The sequence below is a fragment of the Zea mays genome, chromosome 7 (genome assembly GCF_902167145.1).
Source record: "Zea mays cultivar B73 chromosome 7, Zm-B73-REFERENCE-NAM-5.0, whole genome shotgun sequence".
NCBI classification, from domain to species: Eukaryota; Viridiplantae; Streptophyta; class Magnoliopsida; order Poales; family Poaceae; genus Zea; species Zea mays.
Window position 1 is genome coordinate 181,983,076 of NC_050102.1, and position 19,167 is coordinate 182,002,242.

Here is a 19,167-nt window from a genome sequence, read left to right on the forward strand (position 1 = left end):
CAGGTGTATTCTGTCTAGCCACAGGTGTATTCTGTTTGCAATGCAAAATGAACTCTACCGGTCAATAGCATTCACTTTATTTTATCTACTTCATAGACATATATAACTCTAGGCCCTAAACTTGTACGTATGATATCTGCAACTTGTGATATTAGTACTGCTCAGCCGGCATATGAAAAAACATGGCGTAGAGAGGCCGACAAAAGCAAGTTGCAGAGAGAACATGTCTTTCAGTTGTCTTATTCCATGCCAACACAAACTTGTTATGTATCAAAAGTCCAAACCTTTGTGTAAATAAAAGACACATCTTCTTAGGTGCAAAAAAGATATTTTTATAACAATATATATTTTTTGTGTTTTGAAAACAGTATATAACATAAAGAAAACTCTTAATAACAGCGTAAACACATCTTTGAAATAAATTTGTCCTCAGAAAATAACACAAGTTTATGTTGGCATTACACGGGAAAACAAAAATGGATAATAAAAGAGTAAAAACTACACAAATACACGAAAGATTGGAAATTGGCTAAAAAGATGTATTGCACTAGCTCATAAGTTTTTAACACGACTGTTGTTCCTGCTTTTGCTTTGATTGCTCACCTTGCCAAGCCCACACTATTTCCTTGAGTGCGGGCCTCATTTCTTGGTTCAGGACCTTTTGATACTCTAGAGTGTCGCCATTCGTCTTCTTTATCTCCACAAGATGAAAGTTAGGGCTAACCTCAAATACTTCGGCATCGATACCCATTACCCCTTTCCTTCCGGGCTTTGAAGCTTCCATCTTTAACAAACCACCATCCTTCTTTGTCAAATTCAACCGCAAATTCTTTGCAATATCTTCGATCTTCGATATGATTGTCGAGCTTGTGTTGGTAGATGTGAATTTGGATTCTCTCTTCTTGTTAGATTCTTCAAATAAACCAGAGAGGTCCAAGCCAGTTGATAGAGAGATTATATCAAATGCATTCATGTTGATAGGCTTCTTTTCTTCATGTTGCTTGCTCTCAGTTGTTATGTTGGCGCTCAGTGAATCAAAATCTGCATTCTTGTCCACATGAGGGGCATTCTTATTCTGTAAATCGTACCTAAGTAGCTTTGCACCTAAACCCTTCCTAAACCATGGATTCTCCATGATTTTTTCCATCGAGATCCTTCTACTAGGGTTAGGATCAAGAATCCTTTGCAAAAGCCTCCGAACATCGGTAGAAAACCAACTTGGACATTTGAAGTCAGCTTTCTCAATCTTCTTATACATGTCCATCAAGTTCTTATCATGGAACGGAAGATAACCAGCCAATAGCACAAACAGGATGACCCCACAAGACCATATGTCAGCCTTTGCACCATCATAACCCTTTCTGTTAATCACCTCTGGGGCAACATAAGCAGGCGTGCCACAAGTCGTGTGGAGCAGGCCGTCTTGTCTATGGCATTCAGCAAGTGCGCTTAGACCAAAATCTGATACCTTTAGGTTGCTATTCTCATCGAGCAAAAGATTTTCTGGCTTCAAATCTCGATGATAGACACCCCTGCTGTGGCAGAAGTCCACCGCACAGATCAACTGCTGGAAGTACTTCCTCGCTGCGTCTTCCTTGAGCCTTCCTCGCTGAATCTTGTTGAACAGCTCTCCACCTTTAACATGTTCCAGCACAAAGTATATTTTGGTTTTGGTGGCCATGACCTCATAGAGCTGTACGATGTTTGGATGCCTAACAAGCTTCATCACAGAAATTTCTCGCTGGATTTGATCAATGAGACCAACCTTCATAACCTTCTCCTTATCAATCACTTTGATCGCGACACTTTCCGAAGTCGCCGTGTTACGAGCATGGTAAACCTTGGCAAAGGTGCCTTGGCCAAGCAATTTCCCCATCTCATACTTGTGCAAGAGAACGTTCCCTTTATGCTCTGCCATCTGTGCCTGTGTATGCTACGTATGGTGGTGGTGGTATGCACACAGAGGTCACTTGCTTATCCTTGACAGTTAAAAAAAATGAGACAGCAAAGAGGTCGAGAGGGTGTGAAGACTTCAACCGTCTCCACCGAGATGGTGATCTAAGAAGACGGTTGAGCCGCCACGTCGAACCCCATTGTGCGAAAGCACGAGGTGGAGATACGTGTACTCTTGAGCTTCGAAGTCATCAAGAGGTGGCAGAGAATGAAGAGTATGGCGTGCTTTCCTGCCAAGTCCCTCACAAAGTAGCTCTTCGACGTGCAAGCACATCTTTCTGCATTCCCTAAGGCGTTTTCTGCTCCTTACTGAAAACCCAATACTGCCGAAGATGTAAAAGAGAAGGGCATCAGTTATAAGATCAATACAACACATACCTATCTGTATATAGAAATATAAAATATAATTGTTAGTATGAAAAAAATTCAAGGATAATGAAAAATTGGAAGAAAACAGAGCAGATATTCTTGCACGAACATGTGTGCACAAGTTAGTTCAGACAATCGTTACGTGAGTTTGTCTAATCTGATTTTTAGACATAAGTAGCAAAACTAAAAAAAATTCTACTTCATAACCAGATCCAGACAGTGCTGTTGACACCTTCTCAACCAGATCTAGACAGTTTTGTTGACACCTTCTTAACCAGATCTAGACAGTGTTGTTGGCTTACGCATAAACCGCAAAACGAACTTGATGGTTTCTTCTGCTCTAAAAAAAACTTTGTTCGGAACACAAGGCACCCCCTCCCCCCCCCCCCCCCCCCCCCAAAAAAAAAAAAACAGAGACGTACATGAACCCATGGCATGGCGTCTTTAAATCGGATCTAATAACGCAAGAAGAAGAAGAAAAAAGGAGGGAAAGGAAGAGGCTGCTGGCTGCTGCATGTAATTTATTAATTTCGCGTCAGCTATTACATTAAAAATCGTGGGCCGAGGGCAAGGAGCGTTAAAAATGAAGAGATGAACATTCTTCCTGTTCTAAACAAACAACCAAGCTGGGAATGGTAACCATTACTACACAAATACCAATAGGGAAACGAGGAGCACGGCGGTAGGAATAGATTACGTACCAGATCCGATGAGGTTATGAGAAGGACGGCGGCCGGGAGCGGGACGGAGATTCCTGGGCTTCCCTTCCCTCGGTGCTGGGAGGGTGGCAGCGGAAGAAGAGAGAGAGAGATGAGGAAGAAGAAGGTTGTGCAGGCAGACGACGGCGACGAGGCGGAGATGCAGAGGGAGCTGTTGTGATGTGGGGTGTGTGGTTGGCTGTGGCTGTGCGGGTGCGGCAGGTAGAGAAGAGAAGGCAAGACGGAGCTCTTCTCCTCTGGCGCTCGGCTGGTTTTGTATAGTAGCTGGCGTGCACTGATGACCGGGCTGGAGATATTCCCGTCGCGGTTCCTTCCGTTCACTGACCCATCCATAATTAGAAGGGGGGTGGGGCCTGGCGGGCCCACCAATAATTGCTGGCAGTGGCAGCTGCTCTGAGATCTGGCGGCTTGTGCGGTGAGTTGGGACTTGGGACCGGTCTCGGGTCGGAGGCCGGGCAAACACGAATTGGCCATCCATCCATCACACGAGTCGAAAATGAATTGGAATTTGGAACCGAGCTTGCTACCGAACACCACCCCCCCCCCTCCCCTTAACGCTACCAGGTGCAGGTATCATCGGTTAATTGTAAGAATATAAATTTGCAGTAAACTTGTTTGGACATATAAATATTGGTACTATTTGTTACTATACGTTTGATCAGACTTGATAAATAAATAAATAAATTGCGAACACAAGGTTGACTTGTTTATTGTGGTTCGAATTGATAATGAGTGGTTGTCAATGGGTACTCGGTGGACTGACCAGAGTGTGAGATTATGTTTGTGCAACCATGTCGGTCGACTTGTGGTGTGCAGGTGAGGAGCACAGGAACGGTGGTTGATGGCTGAGGTGAAGGTCATGCGGGCTCGTGCTGATGGATCGGGAGCGGTGAAGGGCGAGTGCTGTGTCTTGACTGACGGATCAGAGCAGCCAGATGACCAACCGCGGTGGCTGACACCTGGGACACACTTGTGCGAGGACGTGGTGTAGTGGACCGTATTGCCAGCATGGTCGAGGACTGGCGGGACACGCGTATGATCGTGAAGGACGTGCATGAGGTGCAATGCTCACGGCAGTTTTGGTGGTTTAAGGTCTCAAAACCACCCAGCGCTACGGATGGCGGGTTTTGCTGAGTTTGGGCCTCAAAACTCGGCGGTGGCGGTTTTGGGGGGAATCGGTGACGGCACGCGACATGATCGCGGAGGGTGCATCAACGCGAAGCAACTCCGTGTGAAGGACGTGACTGTCGGATTGAAAACCTAGAAATTGGTCCATTTCGCCCCCGTGGAGTGGATAGGCTCTATGTAAATAGGGGTAGTTTAGAAAGTGAGAATAACCCTCTATAAATAGAGGGGAGGGCTGGTTGGTTCAGCATCCCTTGGCTGCCATTTGTTTTGAGCACTTATTCTAGAGCTCCTAGTTTTCTCTCTAGGCAGACACCAGTTGAGCCGAGGTTTCCGCAGTGATTTTGTACTTCGAATGTATTCTTAATTTTCAAGTTTAATAAGAGGAAGGGTCGCCGGTCCGGCCCACAAGACTCTTTGGCTTCAAATCTCAGTTTGTACCTTTGCTGGAATTTCTGAAGTTTTATAGTCTTGGTTTCTCCTTTTCCCGATCTTGTGTTGTTGGTTAAAAATTTTGATTCCTTTGAGAGGATTTGGTTTGGGATTGTTTGGTGGTGAGTTGCACTCTTCGGACCACTGCATACACCTATTTGTTGCAGATTTTGGTCGTGATTTGAGAAAAACTCAGGTTGAACTCGTTTCTAGAAAACCCCAACAAAACCCCAATTCCTGCTGTATTTTTTAAATCTGCGGGTGATTCACAAGCCGGATTGAGCTCAAAATTTAGGGAGATCTTGCAAAGGTATTTGCTCAGATATGTGTAAAATTTCATATCAATCGGATTTCGTTTAGTTCAGTTTTGAAATCAAGAACAGATTTTCGTACGCTGAAAACATCACTTGTTGACGGATACTGTATTGGACCGTTTTGGACTTTTTGGTGTCCGATTTGCGATACGTTTGTTTTGCTGGTCTCATGTGAGTATTAGGAACATTTTGTAATCATGAGATCAGTCGTTCACTGATGTGTTTATGGTTTGTGCACTTACTTCATCACAATTGAAATAAAATGTTAATTTCAGTGCTTGGAGACAAAAATCCGATTGGCTCCCATTCAACACATTTGGTCGCCTTACCGGTCCTACATAAATAAAGTTTGATTCTTTTTCTTTCCTTTTTGAAATCTAGAATTCTGTCCTTGTGACGACGGTACCAGCTACTACCTGCTTGAGACCTTGAGCAGTTGAGCGCTGAGAAGCTTCTAGATGGAGTGTAATCACGAAGACACCAACCGATGATGATTATGTCTCAACCTCTCCGCAACAAGTAAATAAATGTGAGATGTCCTAGCTCCTTTTTATTCCCCTCAACCCAAGCAAGGCAAGAGAAGACGTCATTTCACATTTCTCCTCGGTGGCTCTCCTCCTTCTCCAGCTAAAAAGATGTTCGCTTTAGATTAAAGCTGACAGTTTAGATTATACAATCTATATACAGCAATATGAAAATAGTAAAAACTGTTATAGATTAAAGTCAAACGAATGGACCAACTTGAAGAGAGAGAGAGAGTTGGCATGGTATTGACGTTAGCTAAAATATAACTATATCATTGATAAGGCAAAGCATGCTGCCTTAGTTTCAGCAATAAAAAAGTTTTCTGAGGCAACTAATAATGTAGCATTACCTATGGCATATAAGTACTCTCGAACGTGTTAAGTGGGATAGATCAAAGAATAAATGTATATTTACACACACAGGAGGACCTATACCCGCTATTATACCTGTACATGTGGGCCAGCTTGGCTCGGCCCGGCACAGACTCACAAAAGCACGGTTCACAAAGGCACGACACACAAAAGCACATATCTAATTATGAGTCGTGTCTTGCCAGCACGTGTGCGCTGTCATCGGCCTACGGCACGACCCACAATTAGTTATGTGTGCCAGGCCGATCCAAATAGCTCAAAATGCCTTAATGTGCCAGACCGGTCCATATACATATAACAGTAATACAAAAACAAAAAGTATATAATATATATGACCAAAATAAAACTAAGATGTTTTGTGGATGCATATTAAAAACCTTTGGTCAGAAAGAAAAAATATTATAACTAGCTTAGAAATAACATTCAGTTCTGTGTTTAGTGTTTAACTGAGTAATATACAGTCATACAGAATACATATACAATGATTATCATCACTATTTAAAAAAACAAACAGCGGCGGGCAGTGCAGTGCAGGTTTGAATGGTTTTCGGCAGAATTTTTTTAAAAAAAAGTGCCAAATCGAAGAGCTTGGTTTGCTTGGCCCTGAACATTCGTATGCACCACCGTCCAGATGGCACCACTGGGCCTCCTCCACCTCCTCATACGGTGGGCCCGGATCTTACGGCAGCTGGACACATCGCACGCTCCGATGCCTTGGTGGACTGACTGAGACCTTCCCGCTGCTTGCCACCACACCACACGAATCGTGAGCGCCATTCGGCTTGGTCGCTGCGGCTTGTTGCGGCTGCAATCCGGCTGCGGCTGCGGCTTCTACAGTATTTTTCTCTCTATGGATTGCAGCTGCAGCAGTCCAAACAGCTGCAACAGTGTCGGCTTGTAGCCAGCCGAACACGCTCATTATTATTGGACGATGTCATGACGCGGAAGGCAGCAGCGAGCAGGTCATTTTTCGTCTAACAGCGACAAGTATTAGGGGACAATACGAATCTTCATGGACCCTTAGCTAAGCAAAGAATGCCGTCGAAACCTTGGACCTTCCTTCTCTCAGATGCTACCTGTCTGAATCTCACCACTGCACCGCAGAAATATCTGCTCTACTTTATATTTTCTCGCTGTCACATCGTCCCCCTCCATGTCCATCCATGGTGTAAAAAAACAGCGGATTTTCCAAAACGATGACACCAGGTTCAGGATCTATCTGTATTGTAACGCGGTTGCTCTTGTCTTGACTACTGGGCTGGGACAGAGCCGATTCGTGCAGATAAGAATGGCGGTTTTCATCTTTCTTTCCCAAATCACGGCAGCCATCCAATTTGACCAACACCAGAACATACAGTGGCCGGATGCAGCTCACTGCAACTTCTAATTAGTAGTTTGCAGGCACAAGATTATTATTATAATACGAAAAGTTAAAGTCTGACTTGCAAAGTGCAAACTGCACTGCAGGTATGCATGCAAGGTGGAGAAGAGATGCACCCAACCTACTAATCTTCTCTCTCGCTCGATCTCGAAAAACGCCAGGAGCCAGAAGTTGATTTCACCTGAAGCAAGCAGCAGCAGCTAGGGCTAACTAAAAAAAATAAATAAACAAAGATAAAGCAAGCAGCAGCAGCAAAAACAAATCTCCCAAACCACTGGGAGGGAGCCACGGAAGGAAGCTGCTCTGCCGCTGCCACTATGATCACCCACCAAAACTACTTGAGCCCGGCAAAAATGAAATTAAATAAATAAACTGGTCTCCTACCCTACCCTACCCTACCCTACCCTGTCCCTGCCAAGAAAAGAATCATTCCAAGAATCTGCACTAGTATCCCCCCTCCTGTGCAAGCAGCGCAGGGCGGTCCTACGTACGGTACGATGCAGCACTATATAATAATTAATACAAAGTGGCAATCATGGCGCTCCTGCCTCCATGATTGCTCTTGTTTAATCCTCCCTCCCTAGCTATTAACCGGAGCAGGGCGCTACCACTAGCTAGCACGTTCCCGCTCCATGGATTCCAGTGCCAGCTGATCGACGACGGTGTTCGTTTGCATGTTCCCCCAAATTAACGGAAAAAGGACAAGGAGTCATTATTCTGCTCCATTCTAGTGCCTAGTGCCTACCTACATTCTAGAACACAGTTCTTTATGTTTTTCCATTGTACCTGGCCATTGTTTGATAAAAAAAAACATGACATATACATATATACTGCAGAGAAATCGTCCTGAATTATATATATGCTGCAGTCCATGCTTGAGTTTGTTTTTTCTGAGTTTCTGCGTACCTTAGTGGAGCGTAGAAATACCATTCTGCGTATATCGGTGGTATCTGTCGCCTTCCCGGCTTCCGACGAGGAGAGGCGTCCGGAACAATATCTGTCGTCATCACCTTCATAAATAGCGGGCTCTTTATCTCTCTACATATATTTTTGAAATAATTGATATAGCATCAAAAGATTACAACTTCACATATATATCATTGACTCCATATGTCATTAACTCAAGGAGTGAACCCATATATAAGACTTCGTTCAGTTATTATTATTCCGTGTGTATTGAAGTGTATTATATGAGATTGAGATATATTTTGACTTATTATAGATTTAAATCGAGTCAATTTCATCCAATCCACGTGAATTATCACCAAAACAAACAATGTCTAAGTAAGATATCAATGGTATATCTCTAAATTTATAATCTTAGAAATATCTGCCATCATCACCTTCATAAATAGGGGGCTCTTTATCTCTCTACATATATTTTAATATATTTTAGAAATAACTGATATACCATTAAAAGTTGCAATTTAGATATATATTATTGGCTCCATATGTTATTGACTCTTGTGAACCCCATATATAAGACTTCGTTCGGTTATTGTTATTCTGTGTTATATGGGATTGAGATATATTTTGACTTACTATTGATTTAAATCAAGTTAATCCCAATCAATCCACGTGGATTATCACCAAAAACAAACAAGGATAAATGAGATAGCAATAATATATATCTAAAGTTATAATCTTTTAATGATATAATCTAAATTTCTCTATATTGTAGAGATCGCGCGATGGGCCGGGATGCTGAATTTGGGCTTAAGTGGTCCAGGATCACATGTGGCCATGTTTGGGACAGTTCGGACTCTACCCCAATCCTCACAATAGTAGGCTGATATTTTTCAATAAGTTTTGGCCCACTCAGTAGATTACGCCAGGACGATTTTCGGGTAATGAAATTTGTTGTTTTCAGCTTTTCTATTTAAAGCAGTTAAGATGTTTAAATAAATTATAGACAAATGCAGCAGCATATTAATCATGGACGGGCTCGTTCCTTTCGTAAATTATACCCCCTCCCCTCCGTTGCAAGTTAAAATTCGTTTGGGTATAGACATAAGAGATATAGACAAAAGAGCTAAAACAAATACTCCCTCCGTTTCGTTTTAGTTGTCGCTGGATAGTGCAAAATTTAACTATCCAGCGACAACTAAAAAGAAACGGATGGAGTACTAATTTAGGAAAAATGGAGTATCTTTCTCACGCGTAGAGATGTTAATGGGTATCCGCGACCCGATAGGTATATACTCTATTAGGTATGTATGTGGGCTAAATATTTTACCCATGGGTCTGTTATTGGGCAAAAATATTCACCCAATGTGTAAACGGGTATTAGAACGTTCCACCTTCACTCATACCCGTTAACTCGTGGGTATAAAATACCCAATATAAACTTAGTTCAAGCATGAACTTGGACTTTAGTCATCCATCTTTTTTACTATTTAACAACATTTTAGGTCATAATGTCATAAAAGGCTTAACGACAATTTAATGACCATGTAATGTGCTATGTAGTATTGTCCTAGTGTTACTACTTTATCCAATTATCTTTGGTGTATTGAATGGATGGTTAAATGATGCTAGAAAATTTGTAATGGTATTTAGATGGATATACTTGACATTTGTATAATATAATATTTTGATAGATGTTTAATTTTTGTGGGTATGGATGACCCGATGGGTGACCCATACCCACGTGGGTATGGATATGGGGGTAAATCCATACCCACCATTGTATATGGGTGACCCGATGGGGTTATTTTTTTTGTCGCGGGTATGAATATGGGGTAGTAATACTCGGTGGGTATTTACCTATTGCCATCTTTACTCACGCGGATTCTGGCCTTTTTTTGGATGCTGATGAGACCTGGAACCAAGTTAAGAGGCGTAACTTAGGGCGTGTTTCGCATGGGTCTGGTAAAATTCTAAAGAGGAGCTGGACAGATCCTGCAAAAAACCTTAACTCTAGAGTTGTAAATTTTATAGAGCTTTTAGACATGCATAACGAAAATTTGGAGTACCTTTTTTCTGCTCCAAAATCTCTAAAAAAAACCAACCTAGATAGAGTTTAGAGTTATTACCCGTCGCTACCACTGGTTCTAGTTATGAGAAAGGAATCTAAACTCTGGAGCAGAGTTGCTTCACCTAGAGTTTTGAAGTAGAGCTGCAATGGACAGGAGCAGAGTCATACCAAACACGCCAGCCACCCAGAACGTTGTTTTTGCACTGTAGACTGTACTGTTCGCATAATGATATTTGAATAAGAGTATGAAGATGGGTAAGGTGCTCTCCAACAACTTACTCATAACATATCATGTTCAAATTTTACTCTGCTAACAGTATTGTCTGCACAACAAAAAAAAGTGCAAACAACAGTATTTTGGTGACTATATAAGTGAATTACGAGACAAAATCTTAACTATATCATTGTCCAATGAGCCTTTGGCAAGTTTTTTTTTTGACTTTCACAGAGGAAGAGGCTCCCCACCATATAATGGTAGGAAATTGGACCGGCCAGCTTGTACCATAGAGCTTTTACCACTGAGCTCAGTTCCCCCTTTGCCAAGGTTAAGGACCACATGTTATTTTTTTTTTGAACTTATACGTGTCAGTGTTTTTTATTAAAAGACGTAGTCAAAATTTTGCATTGATTGATTTAGTATAAAGTTAAAATGGCCTATAATCCTTAGTCAACTCATCATTGGGAAATGACAGGGCATCCTCTGTTACCATCGCATCTCGTTACAATTTATACATGGGCAAATCGAGATGTGCATAAGAGCATCTCCAACAATGCCTCAAACTAGTGCCTCAAATTGAAATATAGGGCTCTACACAGGAAAAACCACTCCAACAGTGCCTCAATTCAACAAATTTTGTCAAAAAACTATAGGCCACTCTCTCAAGTGCCTCAAATATACTACACCGTAGTGGGCTGCCCTATAATCTAGATTTGGGGCTTTACTGTTGGAGCGGGGTGCTTTGTTGGTGCCCTAAATTCTATAAAATTTACTTATTTTTAAATTATAAGACATTTTTATAGGTCACGTTGTTGGAGATGCTCTAATAGCACATCAGACAGCAGAGAGATCCGTAGTTCACGCAGCGAAAACCGGACGCAGAGATCGCAGTCACCCATCACCGCCACGTTCTGGTTACAGCACGTACACCATTCCCACCTCGAGCAGCGACGCCGGCGGCACGCGCAGCACCACGTCCGGGCCGCGGCAGTTCCGGCGCAGGAAGTTGTAGCCGACGCCGACGGCCAGCCTCTTGAGTATCGACGACCCGGGCTTGGTCTTCACGTGCGAGTGGCCCAGGATGAACGCCGTGCCGGCCTCGCGCGCCTCGCACAGCTCGTGCAGCTCCTCCAGCACGGTCTCGTCCACACCGGGGCTCCTGGGCGGAGCCACCGCGAACCTCACCTGCTTCTTAACGACCGCCGGCGCCGGCGCCGCCGCGGCGAGCTCTATGCCGTCCACGCGGTCAGAGCCAGCTGACGACGCGCCGTCGTCGTGGGAGTGGGAGTCGTCGTAGCCCAGGGCCAGGTGGCGCCGCAGCGGGTTGCTCCCGATGACCGTGAGCGCGTTCTCGCGCTCGTAGTAGCTGCTGTCCCGCTGCTGGTCGCCGGCGGCGTCGCTGCAGCGGAACAGCGCGTCCAGCTTGATGAACGTGGCGAGGCTCTCGACGAGCTCCGTCTCGAAGGAGTCCACGTCCTGGTGCACGTCGCGGTAGCCGTAGCGCACGATGCAGCGGTAGGAGCGGTGTCCCGGCGGGCCGACGCGGCCGACGAGGTAGCGCTCGGCGGGGAGCACGTGCGGCACCGGCACTGACTTGACGCAGACGAAGACCAGCACCCGGTGGAACGCCGGCAGGTTGGTGACGAAGCGGGAGAAGTTGGCGGGCACGCCGGAGGTGAGGTCGGTGTAGACGAGGCCGATGCCCGGGACGCGCACCATGCCCAGCTTGTCGCCCAGCGCCAGCAGCCACTCCAGGGTCACCTTGTTGTGCATGTCGTACTCGTACTTCCTGATGGTGGTGTGGTGCCACACGAACATGACGGCGAGCAGGATGAGGGCCAGGAGGATGGGCACCCACGCGCCGTCCAGGAACTTGATCAGCGACGCCGAGAAGTAGAGCGCCTCGATGGAGCCGAAGAAGAGGAAGAAGGCGAGGGCCAGCCAGGGGGAGCGGTCCCAGCACAGCATGATCACCAGGGGCATGAGGCACGTGGTCACCAGCATCACCGTGATCACGGCCAAGCCTGCGCAGCGATTCAGAAATCAGAATCATAGGGTTTGATCAGTTCTCTGGACATTATTATCATATCGATCAGTGCCAAGAGGACATCATTACCAGACGCGTTCCCCATGTGCTTGGTGTTACGGAAACCAACAGTGACAGCAACGCAGAGGATCATGAGGATCCAGTTGACCTCAGGGATGTATATCTGGCCATGAACTTTGTCAGACGTGTGCACGACTTTCACCCTAGGGAAGCAGCTCAGAGACTGGCTCTGGTTGATGATGGAGAAGGTCCCGCTGATGATGGCCTGGCTGCCCACCACGGACGCCAAGATGGCCAGCACCAGCACAGGCCACCGTACACACTCTGCGTTCATCACAGAGGCAAAAGCCCTGTGAATCTCTGAAACCATACTTTGTGTGGGAATGAACAAGGAAACCAGCTTCGGATGTAGGCATACCAGGAACTGCAATGTAGAACCCGATCTGGTAGCTTGCGTCAAGGTTATGGTGCTGGGACAGATAAGCAGCTTGGCCCATGTAACCCAGGATCAGTGAAGGGTACACTAGAGAAGTGAAAGCAAGCTGCAGTTTTTTTTTAAAAGACAGAATTCATCAGTTGAGAACTAAACCATGAACTGTAACAGACAAATATTCACAGAGGAGGTCAGGTTTATCAAGTGCAGGGTCAGGGGTGAGGGGAATTGCCTGGATGGCGCTGTAGGAGAAGTGTCCAAGATCCGCGAACATTGCTTCTGACCCTGAACGAATAATGGCAGACATAGACGTTACACAGGGTAAGTTCATGCTCATCCATCCACCTCTTCTGCATCTGCAGCTGTTGTTGCGAGTTGCAGACGAACGAGATGGTCTGCTTGTTACAGAGCGACTGTTCATTTTTACCTGTCATGCACAGCAGAATTCCTCCCAGTGACATCCAGCCGGACTTCTTGGTCTTCCTGAGGAACCTGATCATGTAGACGGGGTTGAGTGCCTGGTAGATCTGGGGGTTCCAGCGGACGATGTTGTACAGGCCGATGGCGCTCATGCAGAGCAGCCAGGCGAGGATGATGGGCGCGAAGAGGAACCCCACGCGGTGGGTGCCGTAGTGCTGCAGCGCGAACAGGAACACCAGTATGGCGCAGGTTATCGGGATGACGGCATCTGGCGAAGGGAAGAAATTCTCTACAGGGTTAGGGTTAAAATGATGAAATGTTTCTGAAAGCTAAGTGTAGCTAGGTAACATGTGAAGGTAACAGTCAGGTGATGGAGATCGGCGAACAGATAACATGGGCACATGGCACTCAGAATTCAGAGACGCAGACTGTGACAGAAGATGCCAAGTCTGGATGGTGCGGATTGTAAATCAACTTACATTCATGCTGATCCTTGGACAGGGAGAGCTCGAGCCCTGAGACGGCGGAGAACACTGAAGAAGCAGGGAGAAGAAGTATGATTAAACGGTAACAAGGCGGGCAGCAGGCAGCAGCAGGGGAGATTGGAATCGAAGGTGGGGTTACCGGAGATGGCTGGCGTGAGGACGCCGTCGCCGATGACCATGCAGGTGCCGATCATGACCATGACGAGCAGCGCGGTGTGCAGCCTCGTGTGCTTCTCCAGCCACGCCCTGAGCAGGCCGGACCTCCCGGCGGCCTCGCGCGGGCGCTCCAGCCTGTAGGTGGAGAGCTCCTCGTCGGCGACCTGGCGGTTGGGGAGGAGGCTGACATTGGCGTGGCGGCAGATGAGGGAGTAGAGCGCGAACGTGCCGCCTGCGCGGTGCCGGATCGGAGAGGTGGTGGTGGTGAGCGAGAAGAAGAAGAGGAGGAGTGGGGGGGCGCGGCGGTGCAAGGCAGACGCACGTACCCTCGCCGCTGTCGTCGGCGCGCAGGACGATGGTGGCGTACTTGAGGAGCGGGACGAGGGTGAGCGTCCAGAAGACGAAGGAGAGCGCGCCGAAGATCTCCTGGTTGGTCTCCGAGTGCGTGATGTCCTCGGCGAAGGTGCTCTTGTACACGTACAGCGGCGAGATGCTGAGGTCGCCGTACACCACCCCGAGGCTCTGGTACGCCAGCAGCAGCGTCGTCCGCCACGCCCGCCGCCCCTGCACGCAGTCAATCAGAGCAGCAGCAGCGCCGGCGTTTCGGCAGCTGGAATCAAAGAGCTCTGCGGTCTGAGCTGGATTTGGGAGCTGGGTCTGAGTCTGGCTGACCTTTTGTGGCGCCGTGCCGACGCCGAACTCGGGATCCATGGCTATGCTATGCGTTGTTGGTAGCCTAGCCTCTGTTCATGCGCACAACACGCATGGGGGGCAGGGCAGGGCAGGCGATGCGAGCAATGCCGTCTCCTCGTCCAGCCGGATTGAGCCTGGGCTTGGGGCAGCCTGCAGCAAGAAGAGAGACTTGGAAGGATTGGACGGGACGAGGCTGCAGCGACAAGAGACAACGAGCGCGTGGTGGAAATAGATAGATAAAATAGAGGCGGCGGGGCGGGGAGGGGAAAGCGAGGACATATCCTGTGCAATTATTTATTTTGGTGCAAGCGTGCAATCAAACTATCCAGAGCATCCAATCTAGTTCTAACGGTTTCATATGGAAGAGATTAAAAGTAAAATAGGTAGTATGTTTTAGGTGAAAGAGGTTAAATATAAAATAATAGTCATCATTAGATCTAGATCGGATGCACCAGATCGCTTGATCGCATGCTTGCATCAGGATAAGTGATTGCATAGGATATTTTCCCGGGTAAAGCGCCCGCGAAGAGAGCAAGGTGGAGCTTTGAGTTTGATGGCGGCGTGCCGGAGCTGCAGCCCCGCCCCCACGGTGGTGGACTGGAGGGAATCAAAGAAAGGAAAGCAGGTGGAGTTGTGGAGGTGGGCAATGTGCACGTGCGGTGCGCGGATGAGGATGATATTTGGGCCCCGTTTGGTTAGGGGTGACTAAAGTTTAGCGACTAAATTTTAGTCACTTTTAGTCCCTAAAGAAGCAAATATGGTGACTAAAATGGGGTGACTAAACTTTAGTTCTTTAGTCACCAAGGGGTGACTAAAAGAAACTAAAGTAGTATTTTTACCTTATTTGCCCTCTCAACTTTCTTCTTATAGCAAACATCCATTAGTTAATAGGGGTAAAGCAGTCATTATTCACAGCAATTAATGCTTTTTAGTTCGGTTTAGTCACTGGAACCAAACAAGGTACTTTAGCAACTAAACTTTAGTCACTAAAATTTAGTCTAGTAACTAAAGAAACCAAACAGGGCCTTGATGATGACCACAGCATTTGCCTGCCTACTCTAGTCTAGTGCTCGGCCTGCCGGCCACTCCTCTGCCTAACTTGTTCATCATTATTATTAAAGTTGGCAGTGGAGGATCGCCTCGCCATGACCATGACCATGAATGAAACCAAATGATAAATAGTAGTAGTTCGAGTTGTAGGTAGGTTGAGGCACGCGCCTGCGTCACCATTCTTTCGTTCTTCCCTCCTCTTCGTCTTCTTGTTTGTTGCAAATAAAAAAGAGAGAAAAAGATTCATCAGCAAGGGATTGTATGGTGTCGCAGCCGCAGACATGGTAGCACGTGGCGTGCGAGCAAATCAGCAAGCAAATGGTTAGGAGACAGGCAGGGGCATGTGACTGTGATCTCGCATCCTCGCTCTCGCAGCAGCAGCAGCAGGAGCTGGCGCCGACCCTCGCGAAAGCAGCTTTCGGAAATGGTGGCAGGCCAGGAAGAGCCTCCCCCGGATCACAAATTCACAGCACGTCCCAGATCCCACACCAACGCGGTGTGGCTCGGTTGGTGTGGTGGCCTGCCCATTTGCTAGGCCTTCACTGACGTTTCGTTCAACACGGTGTACACGCGGCTACAAGGATGACGTCATGTTGTACTACTACATGCTACTGCACATGTTACCCTTTGGCACGCTCTGCAGAGTGGTCTCCAGTACATTTAGAGCCTGTTTGGAAGGCTGCTAGGACGTCACGCCGCGTCACATTCGAGACGCCGCGGGTGTGACGCTTGAATCGGCCGCCGCACCTTAGACGTGCTGCGGTGTTGTAGACGCCTGTCCAAACATGCCATTATTGCCTTTATCATGGCCATAGTGCTCTTCTGCCACTATATAATCCACTAATTTAAACTCTACAAAACTCATCTAACCACAGTAACCAAATCACTGTCCACATATATCTTCACTATAACCACCAAACAAATTACATTCAGATTTAACACAACATTTAAACTAACCGTTTAAACGGTTGAATAACTCCCGCTTCCATACTCACTCAAATTTAATAGACAATAATATTATTTGAACCATTCTCTATCTATCCTCTTCTTTGGTGCCCTTAGCCTCCCCTTCCCTATGATCCCGACGTCTCCTCCTCTCACACACTTTTCTTATCTAAAATTATAGCGTCAGCATAAACTATATGCTAATAGGTCTCCTGACACCAGATCGTACCATTCGAGTTCGTGCTACCTCCGGGGGCATCTGCGCCTAGGGCCGGGCACTGGCAGTGAGTACTGAACGCTGAGTGCTTGCCAAGTGTCACAGAGACGCCACGCGTACAGTGGACTTGCATCCTTCCACTTCTCTTTCCTTTCCCCCACTGGCTGGCTGGCTGGCTGGCTCATGCTTTGACGCATAATTTCAGCAAGGAACAGATAGATACAAGCAACAGCAGAAAGCGCTAGCCCAAAGGATCGAAAGCAACAAGATTCTCTTCTTCCTACTAGTGGGGAAGTGGGGAGTGATGGGATGGGTGCCAATTTTTCTAGCTTCTGGTTTTCTTAGTACTAAGTACTGACACGCAAGTCAAAAAAATGAGGCTGCATATTTCTGCGATACTACGGATCCAATACAAGCAATGAGGCGTACTGTCGACCCTCCGTTCTTAGACAAGTAAATAATCTAGTAGAAGTATTAATCATATTAGAACGTAGGTTATTGTTCCAAAACGCTGACAAGGGAAATAATCTAGGGAAGCGAGGAACTTAAGATTGCAAGTAGAAAGAGCTCCACCAATCTGTCTCTGGCTAGCTGCTAGGACTACTGTTTTCATTTTGCAGAATCTTCATTTTGCAGACTTTGTGATTCGTAAAATTCTTTGGTCGGTGCAGAATAGGATTTTTCTAATAATAAATAAATATTTATATTGTCAAATAAGGGCACCAGGCACCAGCAATGGTCATTTGGCCTCCATGTTCATGCTTATAATTACCTGTGATTCCTACATATTTCAATTACTATGCTTATTTGTTATGTGTAAGTTCAAGCTCTGTTCTATGTTCTTGGTCTAACTACTTTTTTTTTACAGCCTTCAAAATGACTTGTTAATGAACTATTGCTGAATGGATGATTTTTCAGGTGTCCTTAACAATGACATGTATCTTTCATGATGAACTATTGCTGATTGGCTGATTTTTCAAATGGCAATGTATGCTAGGAGTCTGTTGGATAACTTTAGCCATTGATTCCAGTGAAGCTAATGTCATGGAATGGAATTCTCACCGCTTTGTTGCATGTTCTAGCTAGTTAAGAAGTATTATTAGAATTGCTATTGGGTGCTATTTGCATGCTTGTTCTGTTGTCTTTTTGACGGAAACAAAATAAATCTGCACGCTTGTTCTGCTATTGGTTAAAAAGTATTAGCATTGCTATTTGCATGCTTATTCTGCTAAAGGAGCCATGTTAAATACTCCGTATTGTTCTGATATCGCTCTCTGATATTGTTTAGAATTCTGAGCACATGAGCGAATTGAAGAGAGCGCACCATGCATATTCCTGTTGTCCCTACTGATCGTCGCAGGCTTGCGCTGTCATTCTGCTGTCTGATCGGAGCAAACTGTTGACCGGGGTACAAGGCCTCCTGTTATTTTTAATGTACCCAAACGGCCACAGCCACAGGGTACAGGAGCCCGGAGGGGCAGCACCGCCACACGGGTTACATACACTGCAGGTAACGCCCAGCTGATGGATGGTGGTTGACATAGGTAAGCTGGTTACCTCGCTCCCAAACGAGGCTGTGTTCATCCATGAGAACACAGCTGGACTCCACGTCAATACTGTACACACTTTCTTTTGTTTCGTCTTTTACTCCGTGAGAAACGCTGCGCCGTGCCTGTTCGAACACGTTTTACTCTATTTCTCAACGAGAATCGAGAACAGTCAATGTATCATTGAACCGCGCGCAACATATTGGGCGGTTCAGCTTTTTTCTGACCAGCTTTTCTGAAAAGCTGGCTGTGGGGAGAATCTGGTTGTGAGGAGAATCTGAGTATCATTACGATTACGTGGGGAGGAAGATAAAATTGTTCACAGGGTTCAGGATCTAGAAAGTGACGGATTTCTACTATTACAACGACTCAACCGATTATGTGTTTATGTTGATTTTGGATGGTTTTTGTCCTAATGAATTTTATAGAAACTGGCTGAAAAGCTGAGCGTTTGACAGTCCGCAGCAGCTTTTGGTGGCCAGAAGCTGCCAGAAGCCGAAACAAACAGTGCCATTATACATCCAGCTATAAGTTATTTTAATTTTTTCTGTCTATATATTTTTTTTTTGCCATATATTTAGTTGTATGACATGGTTTGTCGATCTAATTGTCACTTGGAAACATGTCACTTAAATTATTGAAAAATTGAAAAGTAGTTCATTTCCGTAACACTTTATGGCGTCGAAATGAAGTACTTGTCTAATTTTATAAAAGTTGAGTTGCATATATACGATTAATCCTTATATAGAAATATATAGTAAAGGTAATATATACTAGAAATATCAAAACAT

The 19,167-nt window shown here is 45.8% G+C and overlaps 2 protein-coding genes across 3 annotated transcripts; both read right to left on the reverse strand.

Moving 5' to 3' along the window:
* Positions 1 to 389: 389 nt before the first annotated feature.
* Positions 390 to 3,344, reverse strand: LOC103633559 (CBL-interacting protein kinase 2). The gene is made up of 2 exons (XM_008655245.3): positions 3,024 to 3,344; positions 390 to 2,276 (listed from the first exon to the last, which is right to left on the reverse strand). The coding sequence occupies exon 2, from the start codon at positions 1,916 to 1,918 to the stop codon at positions 563 to 565; it is 1,356 nt and encodes a 451-aa protein (XP_008653467.1). The 5' UTR covers positions 1,919 to 2,276; positions 3,024 to 3,344; the 3' UTR covers positions 390 to 562.
* A 7,502-nt stretch (positions 3,345 to 10,846) lies between these two features.
* On the reverse strand, positions 10,847 to 14,784 carry LOC100273533 (uncharacterized). Of its 2 annotated transcripts, none has more exons than NM_001159448.1 (9): positions 14,597 to 14,784; positions 14,251 to 14,488; positions 13,908 to 14,088; positions 13,763 to 13,816; positions 13,291 to 13,551; positions 13,096 to 13,148; positions 12,849 to 12,972; positions 12,500 to 12,754; positions 10,847 to 12,407 (listed from the first exon to the last, which is right to left on the reverse strand). In NM_001159448.1, exons 3-9 carry the CDS (start codon positions 13,966 to 13,968, stop codon positions 11,299 to 11,301), a joined length of 1,917 nt encoding a protein of 638 aa, NP_001152920.1. In that variant the 5' UTR covers positions 13,969 to 14,088; positions 14,251 to 14,488; positions 14,597 to 14,784; the 3' UTR covers positions 10,847 to 11,298. The 2 variants fall into 2 exon arrangements, with proteins under 2 accessions (NP_001152920.1, NP_001141423.1); NM_001147951.1 differs by having other exon boundaries at positions 11,159 to 12,407; positions 13,908 to 14,156; positions 14,597 to 14,727.
* Between the last annotated feature and the right edge of the window lie 4,383 nt (positions 14,785 to 19,167).